The 21,157-nt window shown below is 39.3% G+C and overlaps 1 protein-coding gene across 1 annotated transcript in view; it reads right to left on the reverse strand.

The window, feature by feature from the left end:
• CNGB3 (cyclic nucleotide gated channel subunit beta 3) overlaps positions 1–21,157 on the reverse strand; it is a 69,802-nt gene that overhangs the window by 30,788 nt on the left and 17,857 nt on the right. The window contains exons 4-6 of the mRNA XM_052786738.1: positions 4,102–4,256; positions 2,461–2,646; positions 1,677–1,885 (exon numbers count right to left, since the gene is read on the reverse strand). Of these exons, the coding sequence (XP_052642698.1) occupies positions 1,677–1,885; positions 2,461–2,646; positions 4,102–4,256 (550 nt within the window). The remainder of the gene's footprint in view (positions 1–1,676; positions 1,886–2,460; positions 2,647–4,101; positions 4,257–21,157) is intronic.

Consider the following 21,157-nt stretch of genomic DNA (forward strand, 5'->3'; position numbering starts at 1 on the left):
ACCTACCTGAAAAAATCAAGTTTGAGGTTTGTCCGATTTTTTCGAAGTCTGGCTGTTGGTCTAGCAAAGTACGTTACATTTTTCCCACAAATCTTCCTTCTCAAGACATCTGTACCAGTTGGTGCTTGACCCAAACCCCTTCAATTTCAGGGACAAAAACTCCATTTGACTTCAGTGGTTCCAAGAAAAATGCAAAGAACATTTCTGATGGTGCTGTATAAAATTAGCTCTTTGAAAGCTAGTATTAACATGCTAGCATTATTAGCATTATAATAATCAACATTACCTTGATTAGTAATGATTAGCTGCTTATTTTTAAATTGCTCTCCATGAGAACTGATGCTAATACCTTAATAGGAAAGGGTAATCACAAGTATCTAAAGAAATATTGTTACTATACTGTTACTATACTTTCTGTATTTATACCAGGGACACTTTAAAAATAGCTTTAAAATCTTAAGGATATTTCCAGCCAACTTTTCACTATTATCCATTTAAACATTAAACTAAATGCAGGAGATCAGGCAGTAGATGATCTCTTCATGGACTAAAATCTATGAATTGTACAAACAGCTTCAAGGGAAATACAAGGTAAGCTTCCTATGTTAGAGTATTAACCTTGTTCATAAAATTTGAGTTTTGTAGGATTTAGGCAAGATTGCCAGTTACTGAATGTCTTGGCATGGAAAAATACATTATACTGCACTGCATTTAATGTCTATCTAAACTATATTTGCACAGTTTTATCTGAGATTCCTCTGTAAAGGTATCAGTATTATCTTGTATGCACAATGTGTAAAATTTTATGTAAAAGCACTGAAATAAAGCTAGTTCCAAATTACATTTGAAGACATATAATTTTGAATTTTCTGTCTGTTGGGCACAGTAGTGTCACGGAAGTTACCTAAACTCATTTTTTTCCTCATTAGGCTTTCTTCTATAAGAAGTTACAGAATCAAAAGCAGGGAAGATTTTAAAGAAAAGTAAATGTTCTAGATGCCCTTTAGATATGTTAAGGGCAAATTTTACCTTTTTTCAGATGCTTTCTTAGAGTTTTATTTTGCGTTTTTCTATAAAAAGGTAACACAAAAATAGTAGCAAGAAGCAAAATTGAATGTACCTATTTTCCCAAAATAAAATATCTCAAATAAATTATTTTTAAAGCATCCTGAAATTACAGGGATTTGCTTTGATTTTGGCATCCCCCCCAATCTCACAATCTGTAACAAAACACGCATATCCTGTCCAGCCCTAGAAGAATATGCACTGTCTTCAACTATGATTCTTGCACAAGGTGAACAGAAAGCTGAAAGTTTCACACAATCATACACCTGCATACATGTATGAGTACATAGTCATATAATCACTGATTCCAGTGAAGCTGCACCAGTTCAGTCCTGGCAAGAAAGAGCTTTATGTCTGTTCCGACTGCTCTCATCTGTTACTTTCAAATCTGGTTTTTCTTTTTTTTTAAGAATGTAGACAATGGATATGTTTTCTTCTTCCAAAACAGGATAATGGAAGGCCAGTGAAGAAGAACATAGGTATCCTTTGATAAATATAAAAGTTACATAGATTTGACATAGCAGGAAAAAATGTGTCAGATTAGAGGGAATTTCTATAAAGTACTTTAACACACAACTACTACCTGTGGAAATCCCACTTCCAATACTTACTATTATGTCTCCTCCTCTTAAAAATTGCACTCGGGGCTGGAAAATCAGTAAGTCACACAGGTAGCAGATATCACAAAGGATGTCCGTGGTAAACCAATATATTGTATTACTCGGGGTTTGATATGGGAACACAAAGCGAAGGGGAATAAACCAGCAATTCCAATTATAGGCGACTGTCACAAGCATAAGCCATGCTACGTAACGGTGATCTGAAAGAAAAAAACATTGAATTTAGACATGAACTTAGAATCTTTTCTGATTCTTTTAGACACATTTATTCTACTGTAATCTCTGGGAATGTTTCTTCCCAGAGCAACCTACCATTCTCCCTTTTTCAACAGTACAGGCTGATAAAGTGATATAGGCTGGAACTAGGAGTCACAAAAAGAATTTGCAAAAGGGAAAAAAGATGAGTTTATGAGAGCATATAGAATTTAATGTATCTGGAGAAACTCAATACATATTGCATGCTGCGGGTGTGTGTTATAACTGACAAAAGAATTATTTGGCCCTATTGAATAGGACAAATTCTAGATCAAGAATCAGAAGACGGGTTTTTATTGTGGTTGGTTTGCATACCAGCTTTGTGCATACCATCTTTACAACTGTTGTCACTTTTCCTGTCTTTTCCCTGTTTGGAATAAATGTTCTTTGGGGCAGGGTCTGTGTGTCCATCTGAGTTGCAAACTGGAGTGTGGATCTTATGGTGGCTTACAGGTACTATGTAATCATAGGTCACTTCAATATGCCTTTACCTCATTCTATTGCATAGCTTTTAATTTACCTGTGTATGAGTCTATGCTGTCTGGTAGCTGCAGATGCTCCATGTATTTTTTCAGTGGAGGTTTTTTGAATTTGCAGCACAGCATATCGCAGTAATGATCCTCCTCTGGCTTTGCTTCTGCATCCTCTTTCTTTTCTTCTTTTTTTTCTTCTTTTGGTGGGGGTGGAGGCTTCTTCTTTGATGGTGCTAGAAGATGCAGCATAGAATGCCAGAAATGGTGATATCTTTGTAATGGCTCAATTACTACACCCTGTTTTAGCACGTACAAGAGCCTTATCATGTTAAAAACTCTTCTAAAAACACTTGGCAGTGACTAAAGCTACAATTCATTATAATACGGAATGCATTGGAAAACAGATTGGAGAATAAAGTCGCCACTGATAATCATGTACATCTGCTATCAAGAACAGGACACTTCATGTTACGGAGTGCGATACATATATATTACTGTATTTCCTTGGACAGTGCCCACAACTAATGCCATAAAAGACTGACAAGAAATAAGGTAATTCATAATTTAACATTCATTAATGCAACTGGGCATTTCTCTTTACATGACTGTTGCAAATAATGCATGCAGTTAGGATGGAGATAAGAAAAGATGCCTGTGCCATGGGCTGATCTCTCCCCTCTCCTGAGACCTCATACGCAAGATGCAGCAGGTGAAACTAATGGGAAGCCTACAGTTTTGTATATTTCTAGGCTTACAAAAGTCTTGTGGCACTCCTTTGAGTCCAGTTCTTCCATCTTTGGGCTGGATAATTTTGTCCATACATTTGTCCCATTAATTCTGGTGGCTTTACCTCTGAGTAGGATACACAGTCTTAGCAGTAAACTGGCAAACTGGATCTATAATGATTTAGGAAATAAATGATTGTAAGTTCTACCACGAGAACAAAAGAAGTAAAAGACCAAAGAAATAATTTTTTTAAGAAAGGAATTCCTTTATCAGCTGGGATAGTTTATGATACTTCAGGCACTATTTTTTGCAGCTTATTAAAAAACAGGTAAGTAATAAACAGCTTCTAAAAAATGTCAGAATATACAATCACCACACTCAATTCTTTGGGAAAAGGAAAAAAAAAGTAAAACTTTCTTCTGAAGAGGAAAAACATAATTTTTTTTATGTTTCATATTTTGTCAAAAGTCAATATGTAATTAATTTCAGATGAGTTTGCTCTATTCAAGGCATATACTTAGAGTCCTCAGTGTGTCTGGAAGATTGCTGCCATGGCTAAAATTTTATTTACTTTTACACAGCAGAGCTATTCTCAGAGAGACTAATGTCTACTCATAAGATACGTATGTTTCTTCATATGTTTCAGATTCATCCCCATGAATAAACATATCTGGGAGCTATTTTAAAATATAGAAGACTGCTTGACAGGGATGATTCTAGACATTACCCAAGTTTTTTTTCCCCAATTCTTCAGTGACGGGGTTCAAAGGTAGCTCATACCTAAGGACCTGGCTTGTTTAGCTAATATGGATAAATTGACTTCAGTGGGCACAAACTGATCCATTTCAGTGGGTAAACATGCTATACTTACTTGAAAATTTTATCACAGTATTTTCTGTTCCCACAAAATAATTTTCATCTTTAAACTCAAAAAATGCACAGCTATTTCTTGAGTCACTTACAAGCTGTAGGACTGCCTTCAGGGGAGGACAGCACTGGATCTTTCAGCTTTTCCTTGTATACTGTTGCCCTTTCCCGCATTTTTCTGACAATCTCTTGAAGTTGGGCATCAGCATACTCATTTGTTTGGAAACCTGAAGGTGTTGGCTTCTGTATGCTAATTAAAACAAAAGGGGAAAAGCTTAAGGTACTGGAAAGCAGTGGAAAGAAACAGTGCTAAATCTACTTCTAAGGAGAAGTCAGACATTAAGATTAGATCTTTATTGGCCACAGTGCTTATTCACATCACTTAATTCATGGTAGGTGGACATCTAAGTTAACTGTTCTTGCTTCCTGCTTATGCCAGCAGCAGTCTACATGACATTTCAAACAGAGGAGATCAGGGTATCCTGTGGTCTGTATAGCCCACTGAACTAATGACTTCCCTCTGCTGCTTTTCACCAAGTTCTACTGTGGCTATGTAAGGCCTACAGTTTATCCTGTGTATTTGCTAAGATACAAGGCACGCTCTTCCCATCTGTGCATAAAAATGTGCTCGTTATTATACGGTAATATCCTAATGATAACAGGACATAACCGAGTTAGAGAGTGATGTGCAGGTGGGGGAGGAGAGACTATGCTTACTTTATGCTTCCTAACACTGGGAAAATTTATTTCATCTGGGTTTTGTTATGGGTCTTAGCTAACATGAGGTAAAAAGTGCATCTGTTTTACTAAGTGGAAACAAAACACTGGTGTTCTTGCTGAAGTTTCTTCTGTTTCCACTAAGCACTCACAGCATTTCCTCAGACCTGAGGACCACTGATTTTCAAATACCTGCAAACTCACATTCTGGACTGGAACTAATGTTTTTAATAGGATCTATGCATGCTGCACAGTCAATTAGAAAATCTAGGTGAGAGTGATTCTTGATCAACTCTTTTGGGCTTATTCATACTTGAAATTTCATCCTCGATTACATGCTACTGTCTGATTATGCAAACTAGGGCTGTTTTGGAGTGCCACCCAACTGGCACTGGGCCATGCATTTGGACTTCTGTATCCTAGACTCAACAATTCTCAGCTGGTGTCACGCACTGGTGTCAGAACTGGCTGGAAATGGCTGTGACCAGCACAAGGCAGCTCAAGGCTTCCTCCCACACGTCACAACTGCCACCCCTGTACCGAAACCCTGCCAGCTATGCCCAGTACAGGGAGTACAGCAGAGAATTGCTCTTTCTTTCTTAACAGTTTTTCAGCTCTGTCCCAAATACCATGGGGATGTGGATGTTAGAGTAAGAGAAGAGGCAGACCAAGAGTGAAGCATGCCCCAAATTTCCAGATTCTTGAGAAGACCTTCCCAAAGGTGAGTAAAGTGGCATGACAGCACCTTGGCTAGGGAAGAAATGAAAAACACTGTGAACTGATCTTTGAATAAACACCATGTCTCCTCAAGACCTAAACCTACATTGAAGTTCCTAACAGGAGCTGTAAGTAAAAAAGGAGAGGGTCAGAGTGGGATGCGTGTAGCTTTTTGAGAAACACAGTTTTCTGGAGGCACAACACATATCACGATGCCCAAGGAAGTATAATTTAAGGATGTGAAAATCCTTAAGCAATAAACTATTGGATAAAATGGAGGGAAGCTGTTAAAGGCAGAAGAAGTAGAAATCTGGAAGTACGTGCTTATCATTCCTCTAATTTAAGTCTTCTGTAGTGTCTATTTTTAAAAACTTCCCAGACAGGAGATTAATCAAGCAGTTCTGATATACATTGTAATCTCATCACAGTTCCTTTTGTGTCACATATTCCCTTTGCTCAGGCTATCTTCAGTGTAATGAAATCCTTTCTTATTTTGAGCTAACATGTCACAACTAGTTTTTCAGCTTCTATGCAAAGAGTTTCTTAGTCTTTGCTGTTGCTGTATTTGCTCAGGGCATTAGCTATCTTATAGTAAAATACACTTAACACAAGTGTCATGCCAAAGGCCCCTTCTATCTGCTTTCTAGGGATAAGCTATAAATTGCGTGGGATTTTCTTGTTATTTCACAGCCTTTCCAATAAAAGTTAAAGTCTCCTCTGTCATGAGTTTGGTCCTTTATCATTGCAATTTAGCCCAAAGGAACCATGTTGTTATTTGGTACTGATCAGAAACTATGTGACTTTGTTTAAAGTTATTTGCCCCACAGTTGATGAGAAATTGATTTTCCTTGCCCTACGTCTCATTTGGTTTGTGTTATCTCCTCCTCTATTATTTTCTACTAACAAAATGCTTACTTTAAATTTTCTCTGGTTACTACAGATGGAAGAGGCTGCACGTTGAACACTGCTAATTTGAAGATGTGTATTGTACATGTGCTTTGTGTGGAGGTGCACTTTAAATTGCCTTGGCTAATGAAGCCCATTCAAACTTGACTAAATCACTTCTAATAAACTTAACTCCATCTCTCGCATTAGGTGGTGCTAGGATTTGTCTCTAAGCTGATATGTTATTCTTTAAGCAAATTTATCTCTGACCTTTTTGCAATATGTTACAATAAGCCTAGGTCTATATTACTTACTACACCATATAGTCCTTTACAGAGCAGAAATGTTTATTCCCTACAGAAGTAATAATTTCACATGGCCTAGGAAATAAAAAAGTTAGGTCCACAACTCATGTACTATGCACACAGTTTTGTTATTACCTCAAACATACTTTGTTTAACAATAGCAACATATGTAACAATAGAATTATAATAATAATGTAGTTTTCTTATGTTTTTGTCATGGTTTAACCCCAGCCAGCAACTAAGCACCATGCAGCTGCTCACTCACTCCCCCCCACCCAGTGGGATGGGGGAGAAAATCGGGAAAAGAAGTAAAACTCGTGGGTTGAGATAAGAATGGTTTAACAGAACAGAAAAGAAGAAACTAATAATGATAATGATAACACTAATAAAATGACAACAGTAATAATAAAAGGGTCGGAATGTACAAATGATGCACAGCGCAATTGCTCACCACCCGCCAACCGACACCCAGCTAGTCCCCGAGAGGCGATTCCCCGCCCCCCCCCCCCACTTCCTAAACTAGACGGGACGTCACATGGTATGGAATACCCTGTTGGCCAGTTTGGGTCAGGTGTCCTGGCTGTGTCCTGTGCCAACTTCTTGTGCCCCTCCAGCTTTCTCGCTGGCTGGGCATGAGAAGCTGAAAAATCCTTGACTTTAGTCTAAACACTACTGAGCAACAACTGAAAACATCAGTGTTATCAACATTCTTCACATACTGAACTCAAAACATAGCACTGTACCAGCTACTAGGAAGACAGTTAACTCTATCCCAGCTGAAACAGGACAGTTTTTAATTTGTAGGTTTTGTCTTTTTCACTTACAGGTTTAAACTTGTTTGTTCAGTGAATAAAATTAATTCTCCCCATGCTAAGAGAAAAGATTTAGACACCTATAGCATAGTGGAAGAAAATGGCCTTGAAAGAACAGGCCATGGAAATACTGTGTTGAGTGTGCTAATGTATGTAACATCTGTTAAGTACTGTGGCTTGGAAGTTTTCTGTGTTAAGAGTTCAAACAAGACAGTGATCAAGAAATGCAATAGGTTATTTCAGAATAAATCAAGTTTACCCTTTTCTAAGTTGCAATCTAGAGTTTAATTCTTTCTTGATTTTTGGCCATGAACACCAAGTACCTGAGTTCAATTCCATGTTCTATCTACATGGTGACCGCTGAGAAAATGTATTTCATAAATGTATGCTGCTGCCTGAAAAAAATCCATACCACTTTTTGCTGATTTCAGTTATAACCCCTCTTTTTGCAGCACTTAAGAAACTTTCTCCTATCTTCCTGGAAATAAAATTCTTGATCTTGCAATAGAACTTTTAATGCTTTTATTGAGCTCTGACATTATGATTTATGATTGCATTTACAACCCGTGTCTTGAAAAAATAATTTGTTGTCTTGAATAAATTATGGAGACTCTCTAATTCAAATAACCAATTTTCAGAAGGATATGACAATGCATAGCTATACAAACATGCACAAAACATGATGGTATAGCTGAGAAAGATTTCAGTGAGATAAAAAAATGTAGTTCTAGGCATCATGAAAGATTGATTCAAAAACACATTCTCAATTTGTGCTGACAATCCCAGTGTGGGTAATGCTATAGAAACCAGAACCCTCTATCTGTCCCCGGTTCCAAGTCTAAGCTCACACATCCTAAATGACTAGGAAACCTAATGTTTCTCTGAAATATAGAAAAAAATACGTTAGTCATCTGCTTGGTACAGGAACAGGGGTATTCCAAAAAGCTAACTTTAGCTATTCTGATTATGCTCCATTTATAGTCAATAGAAAGCTTCTCTGAGGAGAGGTTCAGAATGACTAAGATTGGTTTCTGCTCTGAATTGCCTGAGAAAGGAGCCTATCCTCCTTTACCTGCACTGGAAGCTGATGGAGTTTTAGGAGTGAGCTTTAATATTTTCTTTAATGATGTTGGTAGAAAATGTAGCAGTGTGCTAATGATGTTTGATAGGACTTTGGATTTGGAAGATTGAAAAGTAGGACTGATTCCTATACAGGAAAAATTGAATTATTTGAACTGAGTAATAGAAACGAGAACAAATCTAAAGTTACATAATGCAGACATGCATTTAGAAACAAATTGTAAAAATTTCTTTTGTAAATGGTGGGATCATCAATTGCAGATGACAAAAGGATAAATATCCAAGTGTTTTAGTCAACAGCAAGGTGCTTATGAGCCATACTGTAATCTGGCTACACCGGTACAAATATAATCCTAGACTGAATCTGACATATTGCCAGTGAAGGAAGCATTACTATTGGTATATAAGCCAACAGTGGGAATTATACTGACCAGCTATACTCAAAAGGTGAATTCATGTAGGAAACTGTATAAAGCCTCTTAGAATGATCAAGGCTGCTGGGAACAGCTTTAAAAAAGGCAGCAAAACAGACTGAGAGGCAGTAGGATTGTTGTGTATAAATTCAAATTTTGGTGGAGAACCGTGTAGGGAAACAGGTATCTGAGCTGAGGAAGAGTATTGTAATAATAATAAATGTGAATAGAAACACCACAAAGTAATATGAGTTAAAGGTCTGAAGAAAGTTTCTAAGCCTTTTAAGTCCGGGATACTAGACAGCCTTCTAATGTGAGTGAGGAGCAGTTGAAATAAGCATGACAGACTTTAAGATTATATTAGCTAAGATCATGAAAACTATTGCAGGCAGTGGTTCCTGAGAATGTAAGACAATGTATGCAGCATGACAGGAAATCCTTTTTAGCAAACAAACTTGAAATACATAAAGGTTTGGAAAGTGAATGAGTGACTTAACTTGTACAGATAGATACCACCAGGTCCACTACTACCAAAAATCTCAACAGTTCAAGTGCTAAGAAAGTGAGTTTCTAAGATAAATATATTATCTTACAGTCTTGAAACAAACTGTTGACAGGTTAGATTCCATGGAATTTAAAAAAGCTCTTAATTAAATTTTAATTTTCATTAGCAGTCTTGAAACAAGTATCTTCCTCTGCCCCATCACCTCTTAAGAGGGAAAGTGTTTGAGAGAGACCCATCTTTAGTGATCCAGAAGATTATGTCTTTCTCTATTTGCTGCATGTTTTGAAATACTGGTAGTACATTAACTTGTCTTTGCAATAAAAAAGAATAAAATACATTTCTATTTTCGTTCTATTTTAGGACTGAATTGTTCTTCACTATACAATTTGAATTTAAACGGATGTTACTTTTGTCCTACTATCTATTTTCTTACATATTTCTGTAATTTAAACATAGTGATATAATAATATATGTGTTGGTTTTGATTATATATAGAAGCAAGAATAGGCCATAAGCATTAGTAAACTTCATGTGGATGACATGTAAATAAAACTTTCTGTTGGATTTCATGACTTTCCCTCAGTTCAGAGTCTTTGTACAGAAATTATGCTCGTTTGGGTGCTAAGCAAGTGTTCTCGAAGTAACATGCAGAGATCATCCATTTCCCAGATCTCATGTTGTATTCATACAGCAAAACGGATATAGAAGCAACAATGTTCAAGGAAGGCACTATCTTTCAGAGTTATCTACTGGCATTGGACTCAGAACAAACTTCTTGATGCAGTGCAGACTGAAATCTAATCATCTAGGCTGCATGAGATTCCTCCTGTTTAGTTCAAAGGTTTGTCACAGCAGCTTCTTTGACAATCCTCCTAGTTACTCAATCACAACAGGCTGTGAATCCTCTAATCTTCTTTACAGTACTCTCTAAGGAGAAGTCTGTCTCAATGCTGAACACATGGAACTCTCACTGAGGCACCAGATTAAAATGTGAATAAGATTTTATTTTAATTAGTAATTTTGCAGTATGAACTATACAAAAGAAAGTAGTATGAATGTTGAAAGTATCAATTAAATTTGAAAAATCATCTTTCTTTAATGTCACTGGTGATATAAAGTTGTTTAATTGCACTGGATATTTACTATGATGTAAAAAATAAGGGCAGCATAATTTCTGACACTGATTGCTTTAGAACAAAAGTATAATATTCTGAGAAGGAACCATACGATAATAAGTGAGGCAGTCTTGCCTCACTTATTTCCTTATCTGGTGCTGTTGTGTCATTGGGGCTTTCTTATCTTTAAGTGATTAAATCTGTCTGGGGCATCTGGCTCTTATCAGGAATTTTTAAAGATATTTCTTATCATATATATACATAGCATCTGCTACATTCAAACACATTTAAATGCAAACTCATAACTTATTTACATAAGCATATAATGATTTATGGCTAAGGAAGAAAAGTCTTAATCAGAGTATGATCCAGTGCTGTACAGAATTCATGAGCACAGCACAAATCCTTCTTCAAACTTTCTATTCTTCAGTTTTTATTAATACACAGGAAATAAAAAGCTGAAATGAAAACACTATAATATTTCCCAAAGTGAATTTAAAAAAAAAAGTTGCAATAAAATGTCTCAAACTTGAAAAACTTAATTTTCAATAGATGCTTTCATTTCTCATCTGTTTTAATACAGATCCTAAAAAATCACACAAGCAGAGGACTGTAGAGAACTTTGAGACATCCTGTAATCCTAGTCCCCACAGCTCAAAGCTGGATGAGGTATATCCGTGCTATTCCTGACAGATTCTTGTGTAACCTGTTCTTAAATATGTCTAGTGATGGCCCACAAAGCCGCTCTATCACTCCCCCTCCTCAACTGGACAGGGGAGGGAAAAAATAATGGAAGGCTCGTGGGTCGAGATAGGGACAGGGAGAGATCTCTCAGCAGTTACGGTCATGGGCAAAACAGACTTGACTTAGGGAAATTAGTTTCATTTATTACCAATCAAATCAGAGTAGGGTAATGAGAAATAAAACCAAATCTTAAAAACAACTTCCCCCCACTCCTCCCTCCTTCCCGGGCTCAACTTTACTCCTGAGTTCTCTACCTCCTCCCCCTCAGCAGCACAGGGGGAGGGGGAATGGGGGTTGGGGACAGTTCGTCACATGTTGTCTCTGCTGCTCCTTCCTCCTCAGGGGCAGGACTCCTCACTCTTCCCCTGCTCCACTGTGGGGTCCCTCCCATGGGAGACAGTTCTCCATGAACTTCTCCAATGTCGGTCCTTCCCACAGGCTGCAGTTCTTCATGAACTGCTCCAGCATGGGTCCCTTCCACGGGGTGCAGTCCTTCAGGAGCACACTGCTCCAGTGTGGGTCCCTTCCATGGGGTCACAAGTCCTGCCAGAAAACCTGCTCCAGCGTGGGCTCCTCTCTTCATGGGTCTGCAGGTCCTGCCAGGAGCCTGCTCCAGTGCAGGCTTCCCATGGGGTCACAGCCTCCTTCAGGCACCCACCTGCTCTGGCGTGGGGTCCTCCACGGGCTGCAGGTGGATATCTGCTCCACCGTGGACCTCCCTGGGCTGCAGGGGGACAGCCTGCCTCACCATGGTCTTCCCCATGGGCTGCAGGGGAATCTCTGCTCTGGCACCTGGAGCACCTCCTCCCTGTCCTTCTTCACTGGCGTGGGGGTCTGCAGGGTTGTTTCTCTCATATGTTCTCACTCCTCTCTCCCGGCTGCTGTTGCACAGTATTGTTTCCCTTCTTAAATATGTTATCCCAGAGGCACTACCACTGTTGCTGATGGGCTCGGCCTTGGCCAGCAGTGGGTCCATCTTGGAGCCAGCTGGCATTGGCTCTGTCAGACACGGAGGAAGCTTCTAGCAGCTTCTCACAGAAGCCACCCCTGTAGCCCCCTGCTACCAAAACCTGGCCACACAAACCCAATACATCTTCCTAAAGAATTTATTCTAGTGCTCCACTAGCCTCATTGTACGAATTTTTCTTAACATAAATCTCTTTTGGTACACTTTGTCCTATCCACTGTGAACATGGGATAAAATTTATAGTCCCTTTTCTTTTATCTTACTTTTTGGCTGTTTAAACGTTTTCATGTTCTAACTGGGTTTTTTTGCAAAGGAAAAAGATTTGGGAAAAGGGTAATAATTGTATGATGACTAAGAATATTAGTTAATTTTATAATTTTCAGTGTGCAGAGGTGTAAGTACCTGAATAAGAATCTTTTAGCTGATATACGCTTCAGGAAGCTTTAATTCAACTAGCAAGGGTAAAAATACAAGGAAAAGAAGTGGTGGCATAGATTCAGCTTGCGTGGCCACTAAAGTTGCTCCACTGCTGGGAACCCTGGCAGACTTTCACAATATACTGAACTTCATGCCATGTACTGTTGTTGCCTATGCTAATTATATAAAATTAGCTTGGTGCAACCAACTTTGTTGCAACTCTACCTTCATTAGTGGTAAACTGCTATACAGCCACCTGTGTAGGAACTAATTTCATGTAGCTTTCCCAGTATCACAAAGAAACTTGGTGAGAGATAGAAAGAACCCATTTCTCTGAGATGACTTCCAATTACTGCTATCTAAGACCATCCTTTCCCCTTCTGCAGGCTCCTGCCACATTCTTTTCCAAATTCAGCAACAAAGTTGGCATGTTCCCTGCGGACAACAGATCATCACACATCTCCTCCCGAGTATCATTCATCCAGGGCACCAAATAAGACTGGGCTGCCAGACGCCTTTGACTTCTCATCTGATCCTCATATCTCTGCCTGTCACTGTTTCCTCTGTTCCTCTCTTGTGCTGCACAACATGGGATGTTTTCATCTTAAATAGCTAATATTTGGAAAATGAATAAATAACTGGAGACACGGTGTTTTAAAAAGAAGTGTTGGACAAGATTAATTATAAGCATGAATATTTACACTTGTCATGAAGTAATAATCAGTTTTCCTTTACTAAATGACAATAAGCATTATGTCTTAGATTTATATGTCTCTCAGATTTATCAAGAAAGACCCTGATGTATGTGCAAATGTTTGGTGTAAATGTAATTTAAATATAAGTGCAATTTAAATACAAATATTTTATACTACACACACTAGTGTATCTGTCACAACGCTCATTGCTTTGCTTTTTTCCCCACAATTGACTCAACAGATAATAGCAGAGATAGCATTTTTAATAAATTATCATTTCTTCCATCACAAAAAAAGGTGTCTTCCTACTTTGAAAATTGTTAGGTCAATGGAGGATTTACACAAAATGCTTTTAATTAAAGAAATAAATCAGTGGCAAAGTATGACAAACTATACCCTTGTTTTCTTATATATACTAAAAAAAGAATTTCTCTCATTTATACAGTCAAAAATAAATATGTATGAGTATTACGAATATATAATTTAAAATAATGCAAGGAAAGAAAAAAAAATAAGCAGCATTTCAGTCTGTGTAATGACATTCCTGTCTTTTTACTTGCTTCATTTAGTCTTCAAGGAAATTGCTACCTTTTTAACTTCAGGCTACCTACTTGATTGTCGCGCAGAGTGAGTGGCATTAAATAGCATGGGTAACTGCATCCTGCAGAATGGATAGAATTTAAGGGCTGTAGGAAAATACATCTCAGCAATGATTACAGCAAGTTTAATCCATTTTGGTACAGGCAGCACACCATCACCTTTCTATTTAATTTGCAGGTTCTCAATTTAGCCGTTGCAGAAATTCAAATCCAAGCACTAAAAGTGACAAGCTCTGAAAGAAAGACCTAAGCAGAAGGAATATAAGTGCTAAGAAAAGTATTTTGATTTTTTAATATATTAATGTCTTTTCAGTCAGGCTTACAAACTATACTGGATGTGTTCCATCTGTTTACAATTACACGTACTGCAGTGGTTAGCTGGAAACAACTAAGGAAAGGTATTAGTCTCTTCATAGAATATACTTGTAACTATGTCTAAACTAGGGTTTTTCAGAAGTGCCCAGGATTGGCCTTGTTTTACTTTATTTCAAGCTGATTGGAATTTAGTGCCATGAATGTCATCTTTTTGGGTCTCTGGTGTTCCTACAGTAATCAAGGATTTCTGGAGAGTCTGCAGAGGGTTGATACTGGTTTTGTTTCACCAGGGAGCTGAGATTTTGTTCTTGTGATAGGACATAGTTTCTCTAAGATGCATCAGCTTGGTGAATTGATGTGTTGCAGCTAGTGGATGGCAAGCACTAATAAGCACAGTAATTTTCTTGGTCGAGGTAATTGAGCTAAATGAAGTGCATTACTCACTAAGAACATGCTACCAGCAGGAGCTCTCTTTATTAACCTGGCTATGCACCACATAGCAAATTGCCTCTTATCTTTGTTTGTTTTGTTATCTTTTTTTGCTATTAGCCAAATTAGAGAGGAAAAAATCTCCTTTATGGGCCTGAGAAGGACTGGTATAGCCTACTAGGTAATAGGATGTGGCTATGAAAAAGGCAAACTACGAGCACAAAACTCAGTCTTCCTGAACTACCTGTGCTCATATGGTGGTTTGCAACACTGGAGCTCCCTTTTTTTGAAAATGTTGAACACTGGGTTCCTGCATTTGCAAAAGCAGAATCAGAAGAGTACATTTACAGGGTAAGAATGTTAAAGTTCTTTTGTATAATTTTTGTATTTTATTAAAATTTATTTAGTGCATTTTATAGGAACACGTTTTGTTCATAATACCTAGATTCTGAAGGTGACATATCAGATAGAAATTTTTGTTCTTCTCTAAACATAACCCAGAATGTGTAAGATCTTAAAGTGAAATCCAAAAGCATCCAAAGTCCCAGTTACCCACTGTATTTTTTTCTTCATGGACCTTTGGATATGTGGCCCGCAAATATGGATTGTCATTTTACACAGCATTTTGCAGAGTAGGGTTCATGATCCTTGACTGGGGTTTCAGAGTACTGCCTTAGTATAAATAGTACATTGTAATCACTTTGGTAATTTGGGAAGATGAAACACTCTTATCCAGGCTTAAAGGCTTTTAAAAGACACAGAGGAGAGAAAAGGTCATAGAAGCTCTTTGTATCCCTCCATTTTCTCTGATCTATGCTCTCAGGTGCTTTGTTTACCATTCTTCCATACTCTACTTTTTCTAGGACTTGCTGCAACTTCTTTGTCTCGTCCCCTGATGCCAGGCATCGACTACTACTTGTTTCTTAGCCATCTGTCTCCCCTCTACTCTTACATGCCAAAACACTTCATACAGTCCTCCTCTTCATCGGCTACCACATGCCACAGGCTCTTTATTGGTTCCCAGCCTTCAGTGTGGGGTCATACAAAGGTCTCTCCTATGTCACCCTTGCGATCATCTAAGTCATGTCTTTGTAGGGGTTTTTTTTGTTAGATTTTGGGTTCCAAACAGTACCCTCATGAAGCATGTTGTCATTTTCTCTTGAGTACACATGGCTATATTCCTCTGTTTGTGGAGCAACGTGGTCTGGAGACCTTTGCTTTCATTGGCGGCTGTAGTGCTTGGCCCACAACTACAGCTCCCACTGAGTGGCAAGCGCGACTGGGCCTGGGCCTGGCCGTGGGCCCCACTGATCCTCACCCACCCCCGCAGGCTGACATCCCGCCTGCCCTCAGCCCAGCCCGGCCTGGCTGCCCCAGGGCTGGGTCTGACCCTGGTTCCCCTCACCGGGCACTGACTGACTGACGGGCTGACTGCCTTCCTGGCTTGGCCCTGGATCTGCCTTGTCACCACAGACTTGCCTGGTGATCTGGGCTCTGGCCTGGCCTTGGCTGCTACCTCTGGGCCTGCCCTGCTCGCCTTGCTTGGGGCCGGGCCTGGGCCCTGGCTGGGGAGGCCCCTGCCCTGTCCACCATGCTGCCAGCTCCCTGTCCCTGAGGCAGGGGCTGGTCCTTGCAGCTCCCTGGCAATGTGCCATATTTGCTTAAGTGCTACTCATATCTCCCGTGAAATGCTTGCGCTGCATTTCAAAGAAGCGCAGGATTGTGTATGCACATACGTGTTTTTATGAACCCTCCCCGACAGAAAGCAATCTCGATATATTATTAAGGCCGCAATGATGTTTTGTGCTAGTTTCTTGTTAATAAGACTCCACTGTCTTCTATTAGAGTGCAAATTAGGTCCTGAGTGTTGTTTTGTTCCCTCATTTCTTGCTGTGAAGAGGCAGTGTAGTTTTAGCCCTCCTCCCAGAGATTATTATTGCTCAGTAAATAGCTATTCATGGAAATTACCTACCGTTCTGTTACATTATCATTAAAGATGGAGGGGAGAAACAATATATTGGCAGACAGGGTTGACTCGTGTGCAATCCTATCTAAGCCATTAGGAAACAGACATTAAAAGTTTCAGTCACTCGGCCACAATTCAGCGCCTTGGCACATCAGCCATTCTTGTGTGTCTCCTCTTTCAGACATAGTGTTCAGGTGGCTGAGACCAGTGCTGTGTCTTTCTACTGTTTATTAATGATGTCCATCGCCATGTACTGCTGTATTTTAAAAATGAGGAAGTGCTGAGAGGGAAAGCCAGAAATATATTTTTTTTTCTTTTGGACAGTTTCTATGGGAATTTTCAGGAGTAAATGCAGTCTTTGTCAAAGCTGTCATTGACTTAGCAAGAGAAAAAATGATTTGTTCTTTCAGAGGAAGTTAAAAAACCCTATTTTCCTATTAATAGATAATACAGGCTGCACCATCAGTAAAAACGTACTCTAATGCAACTGAACTGAAGAAGGACATAGCTGGTGCACAATCTTGCAAACTGTCATACATATAAGTGGTCTTACTGATTTCAGATAAGTTAATTACATTAGTATAATTGTTCATAAAACAATATTACCTAAGATTTTAAAATTTAAAGTCCTTACATGGAAGCTCATTACCTCCCCCTGAAATTCTGCATGGAGAGGCACAGGTCTAATCCAAATGAAAAGTGTGCTGTTTCAAACAGGACAACTGCCTTCTTCCCTTTTCCTTACTCTATGTATCTGAGGCTGCACAGATGCATTTTAAAAAATTAAAAGTCACAGTAACAGAAGATAAGGTGAAACCTTTTCTGTTAACATAATTTCCATGAAAGTTGAGGTGCTCTGGATGTATACGGATTGTGAACAGATATATATCCACAAACCTTACCTTATTATGTATCTCACTCACAGTCTACAGGCATACTGATGATTTCTTACTGTGCAGATCAAGTGACTTTTTATTAAACTTTCACTCTTGGAGGATAGTATAGAAAAATAGTCTATCTAAGTAAGTCAAAGCACAGTACCAGGACCCTGAGTACACCAACAGGCCTTAATGGCCCTGAGCAGCCTCCAGTGGGACCTCCACCCACACTTTCTGCCCATGGGCTTGGGATGTCCACTTAAGCTCAGGCCTTAGTCACTGCCTGAGCTATGCCTAGGTGTCTATAGCTCCATTTCTGTCTCTGGTGCTGTCTCCTGGATGGACTTTGGAGCCATTTTGTAGCCTTGTCTCCAGTCCTGTCCCTGACCCAGTCTTTTTTCTCCTGACTGGGCTCCCTGGACGGACCCTAAACCTGGTTCATCACTTTGCCTTGTTGATGGACCCTGTTACTAGGATCCTGCTCTGCTTGCTGGGTTCAGACCCTGTGGGACTACACCTTGTTGGTAAGGACACTGCTTGTGCTGGGGTTACTCTTGGCTCCCATCTCCCCTTCCCTCAGATACTGCCCTGAAATACAGCTGGATGAAATCTGAGATTTCAGTTAAGAAAATTCTGCTAACCATTCAACCAACCAAATTATGGCTCTTTCCCTAACAGTATCATAGAATCATAGAATTGTTTGGTTTGGAAGGGACCTTTAAAGATCATCTAGTCCAACCCTTCTGCCATGGGCAGGGACATCTTCCACTAGATCAAGTTGCTCAAAGCCCCATCCAACCTGACCTTGAACACTTCCGGGGATGGGGCACCCACAACTTCTCTGGGCAAGCAGTGTCTCACCACCCTCATCACAAAAAAATTTGATCTTTACATCTAGTCTAAACCTACTCAGTTTTAGTTTAAAACCATTACCCCTTGTCCTGTCCCTACAGGGCCTGGAAAAAAGTCTCTCTTCATCTTTCTTATAAGCCCCTTTTATATATTGAAATGCTGCAGTAAGGTCTCCCTGGAGCCTTCTCTTCTCCAGACTGGACAACCTCAACTCTCTCAGCCTTTCCTCATAGGAGAGGTGTTCCATCCCTCTGATCATTTTTGTGCCCCTCCTCTGGACCTGCTCTAACAGGTCCATGCCTTTGTTGTACAGAGGACCCCAGAGCTGGAGGTAGTATACCATGTGGGGTCTCATGAGAGTGGAGTAGAGGGGCAGAATCACCTCCCTTGACCTGCTGGTCACACTTTTTTTTATGCAGCTCAGGATACTATTGGCTTTCTGGGCTGCAAGCACACATTACCAGCTCATTAGCTAATTTTTCATTCACCAGTATCTCCAAGTCCTTCTCCGCAGGGCTACTCTCAATCCATTCATCACCGAGCCTGTGTTGATACTGCTGATTGCCCTGACCCAGGTGCAGGACCTTGCACTTGGCCTTGTTGAACTTCACAAGGTTCATATGGGTCCACTCCTCAAGGTCTCTCTGGATGGCATCCCTTCCCTCTAATGAATGAACTGTACCACTCAGGTTGATGTTGTCTACAAACTTGCTGAGGGTGCACTCAATCTCACTGTCTATGTAAATAATAAAGATATCAAATACTATTGCTCCCAATGCAGACCCCCAAGGGATACCACTTGTTACTAATCTCCATTTGGACATTATCTACATGTAGATTAAACAGTGACAGGGGAAACTACTGGACAATGGAACTCTCAGTTGACTATCTTGTTGAGTTTTATGAACAGTTCTTGATATGGTTTTGAATAGTCAAACTGGCACTTTTCCAAGTAATTCCCAGGTATGGAAATACCCAGAATTTGGCATTGAGCAAAGATAATTCACAACTGACACTTCTTTCAGGAGGCATTTTGTATTGTTCCAGCTGGCCTCACTGCTGGAGAGTGATTTGAGCACATTTCACTTACTGCTATTTTTGTAGACTACACGTATCTATTATTTGACTCAAATTCTCCATATGCATATACATTTACGTAGCTTTCCTCACATGATAAAGGCAGTTGATCTCCTTAAAAATATTCTAGTGAGTAAATTTGAATGCATAGACTCAATAAGGTAGTGACCTTGATCAAGAACAGTGTCTGAATAGACTCTCATGAATCTTCAGGTGCAAAGAATTAAATTCTCTCAAAGGCACATTTTAAAAATTATTCTCCCTCCAGCTCTGAAAGTCCTATAATAGATGTTTAGTTTAGTTTCATACCAATGCAATGACACCAGCCCTATGCCTTCCAAGCTCTGCTGCAGAATTTAGCAGGTAACTGTTTTGACAGTAGAATTTACCAAAGATTTACTGTATTTTTAGAAGCTGTTGCTCAAATTAGACTGACTAGATATATCTGGATGCACACATGACAGTGACTCAGAATAGTTCTGAGAGGACAATGTTTAACATAAACATTTTTAATTTCCTTTTAACAGACGGATTTTGTCTTCTACTAATAAGCAACATACCCCTTTGTTTCATAAGCATATTGTAATCATGTTAACCATGGTTACGGGATTTACCAGTGGAACTGTAAGCATCTAATAATATATCCTACAATGACAAAAAAGGAGATGCTTTATCTAGGTTTTCATTGTTGACCTACTGATTCACATTCAAATTACCAAGTTATTTATAACATTTCCAGTCATTCTAGTCAGAGTTATTTTTAATTGCATGTATTATTTTATAGAGGCATATACAGTAGTATTTTGCTTGATTATTCCTTGTCACTGCAGTACAAAGTCTGTCTTAGTGAAGGAGAGGAAACAGATAATCTTCTCCATAAATTAAATAACTCCATGTCAGGTAAAGACTTTAGCTTTGTGTCATCAGGATAATCAAAATAATAGAAGGCAAAAGCAAGCAGGAGGAGTTTCTATCCTGTTCTGTACTGAATGTATCCATTATTTTCCACTCAAAGGGATCTCAACAGGCTGTAGGCACAGACTGGCAGGAACTTCATGAAGCTTAGCAAAGGCAAATGCAAGTTTCCATACCTGGAATGGAATAACCCCGTGCAAGAGTAAAGACTTGGAGCTGACTGACTAGAAAACAGCTTTGCATGAAAGGATCTGGGGGTCCTGGCGGACAAAAAATTGCATATGAATCCACGGTGAGTTCTTGCAGCAATGAAGGGTAACTACATGCTATGCTTTAGAAAAAGCATAGCCAGGTGATTGAAGGGGAGTGGTTACTTCCTTCTGTGTGACATTTATGAGTTTGCATCTGTATTCAGCTGTAGTCTCCCCTGTACATGAAGGGCACTACCCACATGGTGCAACACTAGCAGAGGGCTATTAAGATGACTGGGGACTAGAGCACAGGATATATGAGGAGATGCTGAGAAAGCCAGGTTTGTTCAGACTGGAGATGAAAATTTGAGTAGATGGCGGTAATTGCAGTGTTCCACTACCCAATGAGTGGTTATAGAGAACGTGGACCCAGACTGTTCTTGGAGGTGCACAGCAAAAGGATGAGAAGGAACAGAAGCAAGTTAGAGCAAAAGAAAATTTAATTATATGTAAGGTAATAATTTTCATAATAAGCATGGTCAAACCATGGAGCAGAT

The sequence above is a fragment of the Harpia harpyja genome, chromosome 5 (assembly GCF_026419915.1).
Source record: "Harpia harpyja isolate bHarHar1 chromosome 5, bHarHar1 primary haplotype, whole genome shotgun sequence".
In the NCBI taxonomy this organism is placed as follows: Eukaryota; Metazoa; Chordata; class Aves; order Accipitriformes; family Accipitridae; genus Harpia; species Harpia harpyja.